This window comes from Ictalurus punctatus, chromosome 5 (genome assembly GCF_001660625.3).
Source record: "Ictalurus punctatus breed USDA103 chromosome 5, Coco_2.0, whole genome shotgun sequence".
NCBI lineage: Eukaryota > Metazoa > Chordata > Actinopteri > Siluriformes > Ictaluridae > Ictalurus > Ictalurus punctatus.
The window spans coordinates 26,375,648-26,389,803 of NC_030420.2; the positions used below are offsets into that span (position 1 = coordinate 26,375,648).

Here is a 14,156-nt window from a genome sequence, read left to right on the forward strand (position 1 = left end):
CTCAGCAAATCAAGTGACTTTTTTTTTTTTCACATGACTTTTTTCATGTGCGTCAAGGAATTTATTTGGTAAATATGTTTCCATCGTAGTTTATGTGCATGTTTTCTTATTGAATAAAAAAATGATCTGCCTCAATTCATCGCATACGTTTTTATGCATGTTTTGGAGATTTTATTTGCATCTGTTGTTTCCATCTGGCTTTTTATTTATTTATTTATTTATTTATTTTTTAAATGCGGTATCTCAAAATTCCCATAAAAATTCTTGGATGGAAACATACTGATAAGAACAGCAGCAACAACAAAAAAGAATAATCAATGATGTTCTGAAAGGTGAGTAAAGCAAGTGAGATAGAAACAAATAGAGATAACTTTGATGAATACTGTCAACATAGACACAGCCAGAAAGCCATGACTGCAGACCCAACACAGCAGTCCCTTTCCTCCGTCATGCTCTGTGTGACTAATATAAATGTTCTGCTCTGTCAGATGTTTGTGGAAGCTGTGGACACTGCAGTGCATGGGTGTTTAAAAATGTTTGAACATCTGTGTGTGTGTTTTAAGATTTATGGTAGCTTTTGTTCATTGGGACAGTGAAGTTAAAGTAGAGCAGCATGACTAAGGGCCGGGCCCCCTCTCCTTACCTCAGCCTGTGGAGGGGGGACGTGGGGTTCAAAGGACACACTCTCCCCTGAGGCTCAGCAACAAAATCTGGATGGAAAGATTTTTAAAAAGCACAAAAAGAGAGCAAAGCCAGTGGGAAAGGGACAAAATGACAAAACTACTAATGTTTTACACTGCCATAAACTGTATTTATTTTAACTGTGTTAAAAATTGACTGACATGATCCACTAAACAAGTTCAAGGATCTAAAATAATATCAAGGAACTGATTACTTTTCTTTTCTGATTAGATTCTTTTTATTATTCATCAAGGCTAACTGTACTTGGAGTACTTTGAGAACTTATAGTTCTGACTTTGAGACAGCTTGTGCAGTCTGACTTCGGGGAAAAGCTGGTGTTATTTTTGGCACAACCATGGATAAAATATCAATGCCAACATTGAAAGCATGGGAGCTTTAAAACACATTATTATGATTAATTACTGATTTAAAAACAAAACAAAACCCAACAACACTTTTTCCATCATATCACCTGTCAACTCACTTTATTCTGAATTTATTAAAAGAAACCAAAAATGCATAAGCAAATAAAAATGTGAATTTTTCAACATTGCTATTTCCAGATCCCACCACTATGTTGAGGTCATTCTTATAAAGGGACCCTTAAGGACCCTATCCAAATTACAGTGTTAAGTTATCTAGATAATGGTTAGCTACTGCAGTGATCGCGTCTTAATGTAATGGCAGCTTATTAAATACATCATTTTATTTAATATTTACTTTTATAGAGTAATAGTAGGTAAGTAGCAAGCTAGATAACTAAATAATTATTTATGTTTAGTTACTCCAATAACAACTGTTCATGGTAACAATAGCCAACTTGTTATGGCACTTTTAGCTAGCTAGATCTTACTGCTTAGCTAATCAGTAATCAGTGGTGTCTCCTTGTTTTGATAGGACCTAGCTTATTTTTATTCAAGCTAATCGTAGTTCAGCAAGACTTTTAGTAGATCACTCACAATGCTGCAAATGGTCATGACTTCTTGTAAGTAGGGAGGGAAATACTGCTAAAGACCGAAATACCAAATAACTACAGGGAATTGACTTCAGATGAAATTAAATAATATTGAAGATTAATTTCATGCAGGATTACCCTGCAAAGCAGCAAAATGTAGAAAGAAAAGGAGACAATAATAGAGAGTGGGGTGGTTTGTCTGTGTTAATACATGCTTGAATGTGTGTGTGTGTGTGTGTGTGTGTGTGTGTGTGTGTGCATGCACTCTGGTCATTTCTGAGGTCAAAGAACAACCAGAAGTCTCTCAGCCTAAACCCCACCTTTATTATAAGGTCAAATGTCAAACCCCAAAGGGGCTCTGGGACATTGAGTTTGCATTGCCAGTGATGTGCATGCCAGCAGGTGGGTGGCAGGTTTGTCTAGAAACACACACAAACACACACACACATCCTGATTCCTAATTACGTCTTATCCCTTAGGCCGTGTTGCCGTATTTGGTGGTTTCCAGCCCAGTTGGGGTCTCAATACTTTGGTCTGGTACATATAATTTGGCTGATTGATTATTCCTAATTTTTTTCCCCCTTTTTAAAAATTGTTTAAGCTCCATTCATTTGGGAAAATTACACTAGGCTCTAGGAAACTAAGTGGGTTTTACATTGCAATTGGGCTGGAAACATTTAATCTAATCTGCCAACATTCCCTCACCTCATCCCTTCCTCCCTTTCTGAAATCTTTTCTGCTTTTTATCCCAAAAATTTCCCAAAAGGTCACTTATCTCACTTCCTCACTTCAGCGTAATTAAAGTTGATAACTGTAACGGTGTCTCTTAAAGGATCTTGTCTGGTAAATGTTAATAGTTGCATAATTCCTCACAGACCTATAGCCCTGGACAGCTCGCTTCAAGACTACTCAAGGTTATTTATAAGGACAGAATAAAGTTCCTGATTTTTCCCTCTGTCCTGGTCATTTCCAATAAGCCGTTGCTATGACTGCGGTGCATGGGAAGAGGAATGCTGATGTCATGCAGTAGGAACACCAGCTCTTCTCTGACAGGCTTTTGTGCTGAAGAGGCTCCCATCGCGCTCCAACTCACTGACAAATATATAGACCTCAAAAGACTCTTGTTCCCTCCCGGTGCTGCTAAGTGCTTGACCGAGACCCTGCACGGACCTGCTGAGAAAGCAGCTCACTCCTCGTTGACTTAATTAAAGTGAGGGAAGCGGGGCACCGTCTTCTTTTGCTGTGCAAAATGCACACAAAAAAAGCTTTGACACCTAAATCACAAAATCTAATCCTAGATTTCAGGGTTATTAATATCTACCACAATATATGTCACCAGTTGAAAGAGTGCCCCCTACATGGATAGATTTCCTTCTCAACCTCAAGCGCTTCCCAAACACCTTCTTAACAAAAAGTTGAAAAACTGTTTGTATTCATCTCTACTTATTGTTACTATAGATGTACTACTTTTAATCCATAGTTGTTTCACCTCTTCTCTACTCTTGCTGTTGCTTCTAAATATGCCCAACTATGATCTCAGGACTTATTTCCTAAGTTTTTATTAATTCTGAATACGGTCAACTATGATCTCAGGACTTATTTCCTAAGTTTTTATTAATTCTGAATACGCTCAACTATGATCTCAGGACTTATTTCCTATTCTTTGGCAATATTTAAATACATATAGTTATGCCAGGAAAGCTCTCTTGGATGATTGAAGAGAGAGAGAGAGAGAGAGAGAGAGAGAGAGAGAGAGATGGTGTGGACAGACACTTATTGAGCATCTGTGTAACTACAACAACAAAACCATTTTATTCCTGTGGCCTAAACAACCGGAATATTCCTACTGTTCTGTGTGGGCATGTTTTTATAGCTAGGTAGGGAGCAAATGTTCCCACAAGGAGAGGAACATCTGACACAAACTACAGCTTTCATTTAAAACTAAAAGAGATGAGAGGTGGGGACATTGTGGCTTAGTGATTAACACATTTGATTTGCACCTCCAGAATTTCCAACCTCTGACTAAGAAAAACCAAAGAAAAAGGAACCCAGAGTTCCGTGTCAGGATGGTCACCTCAGCACCGAGTGCAGCATGGGTACCTACAGCATCAACAATAAACAAAGTAGTACTTTGGGGGTTCGAATCCCACCTCCACCCTGTGTCTGCAGAGTTTACATGTTCTCACTGTGCTTCTGGGGTTTCCTCTGGGTACTCTGGTTTCCTCCCCAGTTCAAAGACATGCGTTATAGGCTGATTGGCATCTCTAAATTGTTCAGTGTGTGCGAGAGAGATGTAGCTATTTTGCATATGAATGAATGAAGTAGACAAAATAATTTATGCCATTGCTTCACAATACATATATATAGAAATGCAATGCGACGGCGCACATCTTGCACAAAGAGCGCGCGTGTACAATACTTTGGGTCGGTCCCTAACCGCATACTACTGTTCTAAATCGTCTGTCAAAGTAGTACACTAGGTGGCGTGCTCTTGTGAATGTCTAATACGGTAGTATGCCATCCTGGACGTGTATTTCCCCCTCGTCTCTTTGTGTTTTCTCCTGTGTAGCGGCTGCTCCTGCGCTGCTGTGCGCCGCTGTGAGGGCGGGGTGCTCACACGGACTGTCAGAAAGAGCGCAGCGCAGCGCTTGAGGGGGGAAAAAGTCTCGCGCTTGCACAGGAGTCGCCTGGTCACGCGCGCTGTACCGGAGCCGCCACCGCCGCCGCCGCCTTCAAGCGCAGTATAATGGAACTATCAGCTTTATCACCATGTTTCTTTTTAACGGTTGTCGCTCTTACGACGGCTTTAGCGAGCAAACTAAACGTCCCACGTCTTCGCCTCTCACACAAAGGTAAAAAAAAAAAGTAATGAATCAGATTTAATAACTTTTTAGTTTAGTATTAATAGTTCTGTCGTGTTTAATGGAGACGCAGCGAAATCCTTCAGCATCACTATAGCTACTGTATAGCATACATCCATTATACATCAATACAACAACAACAACAACAACATATTATTATTATTATTATTATTATTATTATTATTATTATTATTAGTTGTTGTATTAGTAGTATTTATTAACCTACTTGTTGTGCTCTCACGTATTGATCCCTCAACTGTTTGGAAGTTCTTCGAGGCTGACCTAGCTAGACTTAGACCTAGATTAGAACTCAATTTATATAATATATCGTGGGCCTAAGTTAAATACGCATCTTAAATCTTACATTATGATATATATCTCAGTCAACATTCCATATTCCATATTGCAGCTTGTCTATATTTTGTACTTCATGCAATGTTTCATAATGCAGAACACACAAATATATAGAAGTTTTTTTTTGTGTTTTTTTTTATTTTTTTATTTTTTTATTTTTTTGCGGTTTGGCATTGCGCACGTGCAAACCGCAAACCACAACCCTTAAACCATTTCTCATTCAGTCCTGATCCGTGCCTCGTCTCGTGTGCCTTGTAAATTACGCATCATTTGCAGTTCAAATACATGTGCGTGCTAAGTTTAAAAGCATCACAGAGCAGGGAATTAATTGACGGTATTGGTTTTTATGGTTGTTAAGTTAAATAGGCTTTACACGGGTCATTTGTAGCTCGTTACAATCTGCCTATGATTTCCACGAGGCTTAATCCAGCATACAGACAAAAACAAAACAAAACAAAAGCAAACAAACAAGCAAACTAAAAAAATTCCAAAACTGTAATCAGATGAAAAGTAGACCAGTTCCATGGTTTAATGATTGCTGTATATGAGGTTGAGAGCACATTGGCTATATTTTAATGTAAGGCCATAAATTACACTGTAAATGAATGAATTAACTGAACTATCCTACTTATTCAATTCACCGTCAAGTCATCCAAGGCAGGAAATAAGGATGGTCTAATTTCCTTGTACATGCCAATCATATAGAAGTGGGAAAACCACAGATCTGGCTACACTGTTAACACTTTACCCTCCCCATTGTGCGCTACAAACGGTCATCCAACACACACTACTGGTGAAAATGACACATTTTTATCTGTGACTTCTAGCATGACGGTGTAATCAGATAAAATACTCTACTATATGGCCAAAAGTATGTGGACACCTGACCATCCTTCCCATGTGTGCTTTTTGAACATCCCATTCCAGATGCAGTTCCTCCTTTTGCTGTTATAATAACTGCCACTGGAGCGCAGGGTGGCTTAGTTATTAGCACCTTCGCCTCACATCTCCAGGGTCGGGCGTTCGAGTCCTGCTGGGGCCATGTGTGTGCGGAGTTTGCATGTTCTCTGGGTACTCCGGTTTCCTCCCCCAGTCCAAAGACATGCATGGTAGGCTGATTGGCGTGTCTAAAGTGTCCGTAGTGTATGAATGGGTGTGTGAATGTGTATGTGGTTGTGCCTTGCGATGGACTGGCACCCTGTCCAGGGTGTACCCTGCCTTGTGCCCGATGCTCCCTGGGATAGGCTCCAGGTTCCCCGTGACCCTGAAAAGGAATAAGCGGTAGAAGATGGATTGATGGATACTCTTCTAGGAAGGCGTTCCACTACATTTTGGAACGTATCTGTGGGGATTTGTGCTCATTCAGCCACAAGAGCATTAATGAAGTCCAATTCATCCCAGAGGGGGGTTGAGGTCAGAGCTCTGTACAGGCCAAGTTCTTCCACTCCAACCTTGGCAAATCATGTCTTTATGCACCTCACTTTGTGCACATTGGCATTGTCATGCCTGGAAAAGTTTATGCCCTGTAGTTCCAATGAAGGACGGTTGTAATGCTAGAGGATACAAAGACATCCTATACAATTGTATGCTTCCAACTTTGTGGCAACAGTTTGGGGCAGGTCCACATATGGGTGTAATAGTTAGGTGTCCACAAACATTTGGCTCTAGAGTGTATTCTTAATCTTATATTTTCAATTTGCATTCACATCCACACTGAATTTCCCAATCCAGGCTCTTGTCTCACAATTTAGATATTTAATGGATGTGCCTCTTGGCATGTTGTTCATTTTGCACGTGTAGGTCAGTTCAGGAGGGAGATCTGATCGATACTAATCACAATAACAAAAATAATCAGATTTGAGCATTAAATCTGAACTGAGTACTTGTGGTGGGAATGTAGTGTTATATTTGATATTGAGATTCCCTGTGGCTCATTACTCCACTTGGCTGATAACACATTATTGCTGATTTAACCTACTTTTTCCCAGCATCTCAAAAGCCATATCAGTACTATTTCAGATCGTATATGGTTCGCTATGTGAGTCCTTGGACGCCAAAGGGATTGAGTTAACACATTTCCAGAGGAGAATGGTCCATGAAGCCACTGATATTAGAGTGAATTTCCTTGTCAAAGTGAAAAATGTCAGACAATAAAATGCTTCACACTTCCAAATTGCATCATTTGATTTGCTGTGGTAGAATAGGGTTTTCTGTAACCAGCTACTTGATGTCCTAGACAGCTGAAGTAGTTTTGTTTTTGTATGCTAACAAAGGGTTTATTAAAAACAAGGGCTGTAGAGTTTAAGGGTGTGAATGTCACAGGCATGTGTGGGTTGTGTGTACGAACTGTGGGAACCTTGTAAGTGGAGCTGTGGATGAGAGACAATTGAGGAATTTCTCCTTGGTGAAGTTGTTTTAATGAATTCAAGAATCCACCATTTGTGTGTCAGCATGTGTGTGGCATATGTGGTCTCAGCAGTGCTGTGGCACATTGCCGACTCACAGATCCAGAATTCCCAGTTTGACCCTGAACTTGCGTTACTGACTGTGTGGCATTCCACACGTTCTCCTCGTGTCTCATGTGGGTTTCCTCCAGGGTCTCTGGTGTCCTCTGACTGCTCAAAAATTTCCTGTATGTGTATTGGCTATGCTAAGAAAGAAAGTGCGTGTGTATTTTGCCCAGAGACGGACTGATGTCCCATCCAGGGTGTATTCCCGCCTCATGACCAGTCTTCCCGGGATAGGTTCGGGATAAAGCGGTTACTGAAGATGAATTAAGGAGTGTGTATAAGAGATGTATCAGAAATCTCATATAAAGAGAAATTTTGACCTAAAAAAGCATATGAATGTCCTGCAAACATTTTTGCCACAGCTATTTTAAAGTTAGACATAGATGAAATTACACTGATGCCGGTTTAAATACTCCTACAAAAACAGGTCTCTGGAATATGAGCCAGTTTAAAAACAGTGCATATTTATTAATACAAGAGATTTCATAATCAGGTGTTCAGCATATGTGTGTGTGTGTGTGTGTGTGTGTGTTTGTGGAGTGCCTCACTTGCTAAATGATGTGAATTAGCAGCCTTTCCTGTGTGAGTTGCTCTGATAAAAATCTCCTGGGATTTCCCTCTAGTCCAGCTAAATATTTTGCTTCTTCGATTCTTTTGCATCGTATTTGAAAGTGTTGAGCTTAAGTGTTGACCTACACCCTGACCTGCCTGCTTACTGATAAGAGATAGACATGTTCTCCAACTCTTTTACTCACAAGAAGGATTTCTCAAAGCCATGTAACGGGCAGGAACATTATACATTGTGTGATAAGCTTAATCTCCTGTAGTACCTGTAATAAATTCTGATAAAGAAGGCTAAAATAACTTTTAATCTGAATACGTTCCTGAATAAACACGCTTATCTGTAAGTCTGTGTGTGTGTGTGTGTGTGTGTGTAGGGTATTCCCTGATGGGTTAATTCCTACTCCTGCTTCATGCAGGAGTTGCATGCTCGGGGGCCTTTCCCTGTCTCTCTCTCTCTCTCTCTCTCACACACACACACACACACACACACACACACACACACACACACACACACACACAGTTTATATGAAGGAATGAAGTCACCCAGATGGTCAAGAAGTGTCTGTCCACACCACCACACCATCTCTCTCTCTCTCTCTCTCTCTCTCTCTCTCTCTCTCTCTCTCTCTCTCTCTCCCAGATCATGTTTAAACGCTCCCAGATTCTTTGGAACAACTTAAAATACAGAAAGGGAGGAAACAGCAATTTGGTAGAAGTAAGAGTCTATTAGGTAGTTATATGGAGATATACAGTTAAACATGGGTAGATTTACAGAGATTATTTTATGGATAATCTAGGTCTTCTGTAATCTTTGTAAAGGTTTTGGACTCAAGGATAATAGTTCAGATGCACCTTAGTGCGTTTTAATTTCTACATAAGAAGGTAAACACATAACACTGTACAATTGTCACATAAGTAATGATGGCCATCATACTAATCATAAACATGTTCTACACAGTTGATTTCTGCTTTTTTTTTTGGTATTGCATTAGAAAGTGACTGACTAATTAATAATAAAAAAACAGCTCACAGTCACAATTTTCAGATCATTTAGTTTATGCATCATTTTATCATCATGTTTTGTGTGAGCAGTTTACAGAATAGTGCTATATTGAGATGAAATATACATACTATTATTGTATTGATATTGATTGTATTGAAAATATTTCGGCATTCAACAAATTAAATGTTGGGAGAGATCCTTTACAGTCATGAAATGTAGCCTAACATGGTAAAGTCACGGTGACAATGTGAGCAACATTAAACTGTCAGAAATATAATTACAAAAACATTAGTCATAAATGTATTGCTAAATGAATAAGAAGAGACTTATTTCTTATCAGCTTGTGCAATATGAGTTATGTGAAATGTTTCAGTGATAGGGTGGAGTGGTTACTAATCCAAAGTTGATTATTTTCCAATAACAGCATATCATGAAGTGTTTTATTCCTCTTATACATCAGCAGTTTGCCATATTTTTTTTTATTTATTAAAAAATGACACATTATGTGTTTATCCATTTGTAATGTAATGTGGAAGATTTGTGAAACAACCCAGTGGACAAAACGACTCGACCAAATGGCTGACATTGGCCTTAATTCCTTCCTCACTTACGATACAGCAGCTATAAACAGTAGTTTCCTCACTAGCCTCTCATATCTCTCTCTCTTGAAGTTAATAAAACAAAATGCAGTTGTCATGTTACTGAGAAACCACTAAGTCCTCCATCTAGAAGACTTTCCCATGTTGGAAAACATTGACGGTTACAAAGCACCGACAATGGTGGCTCCTTTCAGAAATGCTGAATAAACCTCTAACCTCTAACTTCACTATTTCATTAATCTGTTTATGTAACGTCCCTGTTAAGTTGTTACTACAGAAATTATATCATATTAGAATGAACATGTGCATATAAACCTGTGAGTTGCCTTTTATCTGGCACTACTGTCATATCTGCTGTTATAGAATTTTCATCAACACTTTCTGACCAATCAGAGTTGAGAATTCAACAATACTGTGGTATAAATGTGCATCATAGAAGTTCACTCTAAAATACTTATTGGGTAAGGTTCAACTCTTTGACAAGCATGTTAGGAAATGAAATGTCTGTCCATAAGGCCTCAATTCTCATTACGCCTGTGCTGGATGCATTGCACATTCGTCATGGTTATGGATTGGCAGGGCACACACACACACACACACACACACACACACACACACACACACACACACACACACCTGAGCATGCACACATACTGAAAACTGGTATAAATTTACTGTAGAAAATGGATGTAATGGAGACTTACTGTATGTCCCTCATGACATATTATTAAACACACACACGGCAGCATGTTTTGGATGATTGAGACCTTAGAGAGGGCTGCTTTCTGGGTTTCTGATCCATGTGCTGTCTAGAACAATGCTTTGTTGTGTATGGTTCCTCCAGAGCTTTTGCTGCCAGCTACTCCAGTTCTGGACTCGATCACACACTCTCACACACCCATGGAAACCATTCCCAAATGGTGACAACTGGCCAAACAGCTGTCCACTGTCAGGATGCAAACAATTTCACATTTTTAGCCCCATTACAGTCATCAGTTATGAACTCACTGAGCCTAGAATCACTCATTTACTCACTTATTGTCTGTGATCTGGCTTTAGGCAGGAGCACACCCAGTATGGGGCGGTAATCCAAGACAGGGCATTAGCTCCAAATTCCACAACATATTTAATTCTCTGGCCCTAATATCTGAAGTCAGGACTCCTTGTCCTTCAACTTTCAGAAGAGTGAAAGTCCACTACATAAGCTCCAAAATAAAAAGTCGATTTGTATATTTTTACTATCCCCTGTTCCGTGTGTGTAGGAGGGGTGAATGGCAATGCCACTATCTATATCTTTATCTATAAGAATGATTAGAGATGAAACCAATAACAAGACTGAACCAAAACAAACTTAAAAATTGCACAGTTGGCACAAGAACCGAGATGTAAAGACTGTGACAAGTGGAGTTACTTACAGTATGATGAACTTCAAGCCACAGAGGTCAGCTTGTGAGTATTGCTTATTATTTGCTGACATGGAAAAGGAATCATTTTGGAGAAGTGGAAGGGTGGAGTAGAAAGGTCTTGCTCCTGGAAATTTAAACTCAAAAACCTGGAACAGAGATGAGCTGGAAGCAGTCATGTTGTCCCCAGTCAAAACTCTCACATGGTTTCATGAATCCAATCTCATGATAAATTTGTACAGATTTGAAGTGAGGCTGATGTGTTTGGATTTCTTTTGAAAAGAAAGTGATGCTAAGGCTAACCCACCAAACCCTAACCTTAACTGAACTGTTGCAGATTTGCATGTGTGAGATCATGTGGGATTCCAGAAAACAGTTGGTCTTGACTGTATTTATTTATTCATAGATACCCTTCTCATCATGGTTCAGAAAGAGCTTCTTCTGTTTGTTTTGGCACACAATGAACATCAGGTCTTACTTGTACCAAAGCATTATTTGGACAGGATATGAATTTTGAACATACAGTATGTCTGTTAAGTAACATACTTAGTATGTTAAGTAATGTTGCTGAAGGATGCTTGTAGGAATTATGATCAATTCACAATTGCGTAAAATATCTCTGTATAAATCACAGCGACTCGAGTGTCTTCACGATGTACGGACAAAAATTATGTGTATACTGCTAACTCCTCATTTTAATACAAAATTTAATACAAAATTTTGACCATGAATATTTTTTAAGTTGTGCTTGATCATTAGTAGGTCACATGACCATAACTTATATGCAGGCTATACCTGTGCTAGGTACTTGGTAACTTGCATAAAACCCCTGGAAATGATCTAAAACCCATTGTTCTGCATTTTAAACTCAGCCAATACTTAGTTTTGTTTTGGCTTCCACAGGAGTTGATTGAAAATAGCAAGTGCTTCCTGGGCTGTCTTTATACTGACAAAAAAACAAAACATGAAATCTCTTTTCCCACTGGATATAATGGAATCTTTACTAGCATGTCAATTCTGATGGGACATACAGTACATTACATGGGGTTATTTCTTCTGGTCATTTTACAGAAGGTAAAATAGGATGTAATGACTGACATTATGGATTCAGATGGGATTACAATCCCAGAGATACTCCAAAACTAATTACATTTGGCAATTTCTTAATTTAAAACTAGTCCAGGGCCTAATATTGAATCTTCAGAACCCCCAAACCGTATCCCAAGATTAGCTCCTGACTGCTGTTTAGTTTGGCCCTGTACTGTATAATGAGGCTCTGCAGAATCAAAAGCTAATTCTAGCATATAAAAATGGTGTATACTTACACATGCTGAGAAAGACAAGCACAACAGCTGGCCAGTAAATCTATAGTGTGATTTTTTTAACCTCTATACTGAGAGCAGCTGTGGGACTGCATCGGAATTACATCCATACATACACACACACATATACACTTCTTGAAGTGACTGAGTAACATGGAAGTAAGAGTGGGCAAAGATTAAAACTGAAGAAAGTGGAAGGAAATTGCATTTTTAAAAGTTGGTGACATGTTGCTTAGCAACAGTGTTCACATCCTAAAGCATACTGTAGGTTCTCCACCTTCTCCAGGGAATTTTCATCTCACCATTATTTATAAGGTTTTTCCAAGCATATACACTTTCTTTAAGGAATATTTAATAATAATTAAGTATATTAAAATTTCATTAGCCTACATTCATGGAGCATGTCTTAAGCCCATTTTACACCAGACCACAGAGGCAATGCCAAAGCCTGCCACTGGCAGCTCGCAGAGTGCCTATTCAAAAAAAAAAAATGGGGTCAGTGTTTAAAAAAGGTTGAGAACTCCTGCTGTAAAAGCTTTTGCACAACAAAAATTTATGGAAAAAAAGGCTTTGTTGGTCAGAGAAAGGATGTGGCAAAGAAAAGAGTCAATAGGATAAATGAAGGTGAAGATGTCGCGGTATAATTCAAAGTGAAATTTGAAGTGAATAGACATAGAGCCTAAGGAAGTCCGTTTATCAGCTGTCAGATTACCAGCTGTGACTGTCTCTATATGTGTAAGGACTCTGTGTCTCCATAACAACATCACGCTTGCCTTCTATTTATAAACGCCTGGAAGAGAAAATATAAAAGAAGTGAAGATTTGAGCTGTCATTAAACTCTTTCCAGGATTTAAAGTCATAAACGAAGTATAGCTAGAAGAATGTGTCAGAAAAAGTTTTTTGGTCAGTTTGGTATAGGATTTGGGCATTAATAAATTGTATTTTTATTTATAGTTATTTATTTATTTATTTTATAAACAAATCTAATCTTTATAAAATACCAAATTGCCAACTAAGCAAAAAGCTGAGCCCATGCCGGAAATTTACAATAAAATACTTTAAAAAATACAGAATAGAGAGAATATGGTCACATAGAGTCGGAAACCTTACTGAAGGTACTAAAAGAAACTGAGAGAGAGAGAGAGAGAGAGAGAGAGAGGGAGAGAGAGAGGGAGGAAATTTATTGAGGCCCTGTTCACATTATACAGATATTTTTTGAAAAAGTAGTTATTGCTACTTCATTTTAAATAGCCTTCTAGAAAAATGTACAATCACAGATGATTTGAAAACTCTCACATGAACACGCCAGCTCAGTAACAATATGTTATAAACTGTTGTGTCAAATGCTTCAAGAACACCATTAAGAATATGCACAGAAATGTGGAAAAACACCAACATGGCCAAAAGTTAAAAACAAAAAATGCCAAACACACAGATTCATATCCTTGGACTGACAAGGACGTCAAACTACTGCTTAAGGTTCGCCCAGGTTTTATCCAAAATCTGAGTTCGCAGCAAAAACTTTACCAAATAGGAAATTACAGACCACAAACTAACATCCTGGTCAACAGCCATGAAAAATGGAGTCCTAGCACATTGATAACACATCTAAATCCTTACTGGGCATGCACAGATTTTGTAGCGTTTGCAAAAAAAATACATGTTTTTCCAATCCACACAAAGACTACTTCATTTTTCAGTGACACAAAGTGCAGTTTTCATGTGGACGGGCGGTCAAAACACAGAGAAATACTACCTTAAATTAAAAAATAAACAAAAATCCATGTACGTGTAAACGGTGACTGAGTGAAGTGGAGGAAACACTGGTCCATATATAGATTTGAAACATTGTGTATCACATTAACCTCACTTACTGGGTTTCATTTCAAATGATTCAAGATTCA

General features: G+C 38.7%; 1 protein-coding gene across 1 annotated transcript in view; it reads left to right on the forward strand.

Annotated features, from left to right (window-relative positions):
• The first annotated feature begins 4,178 nt into the window (after window positions 1-4,178).
• Window positions 4,179-14,156, forward strand: part of sema3bl (sema domain, immunoglobulin domain (Ig), short basic domain, secreted, (semaphorin) 3bl) — a 44,408-nt gene continuing 34,430 nt past the window's right edge. Inside the window, exon 1 of the mRNA XM_017468824.3 lies at window positions 4,179-4,488. Coding sequence (XP_017324313.1) covers window positions 4,383-4,488 — 106 coding nt within the window. The 5' untranslated portion in view covers window positions 4,179-4,382. The remainder of the gene's footprint in view (window positions 4,489-14,156) is intronic.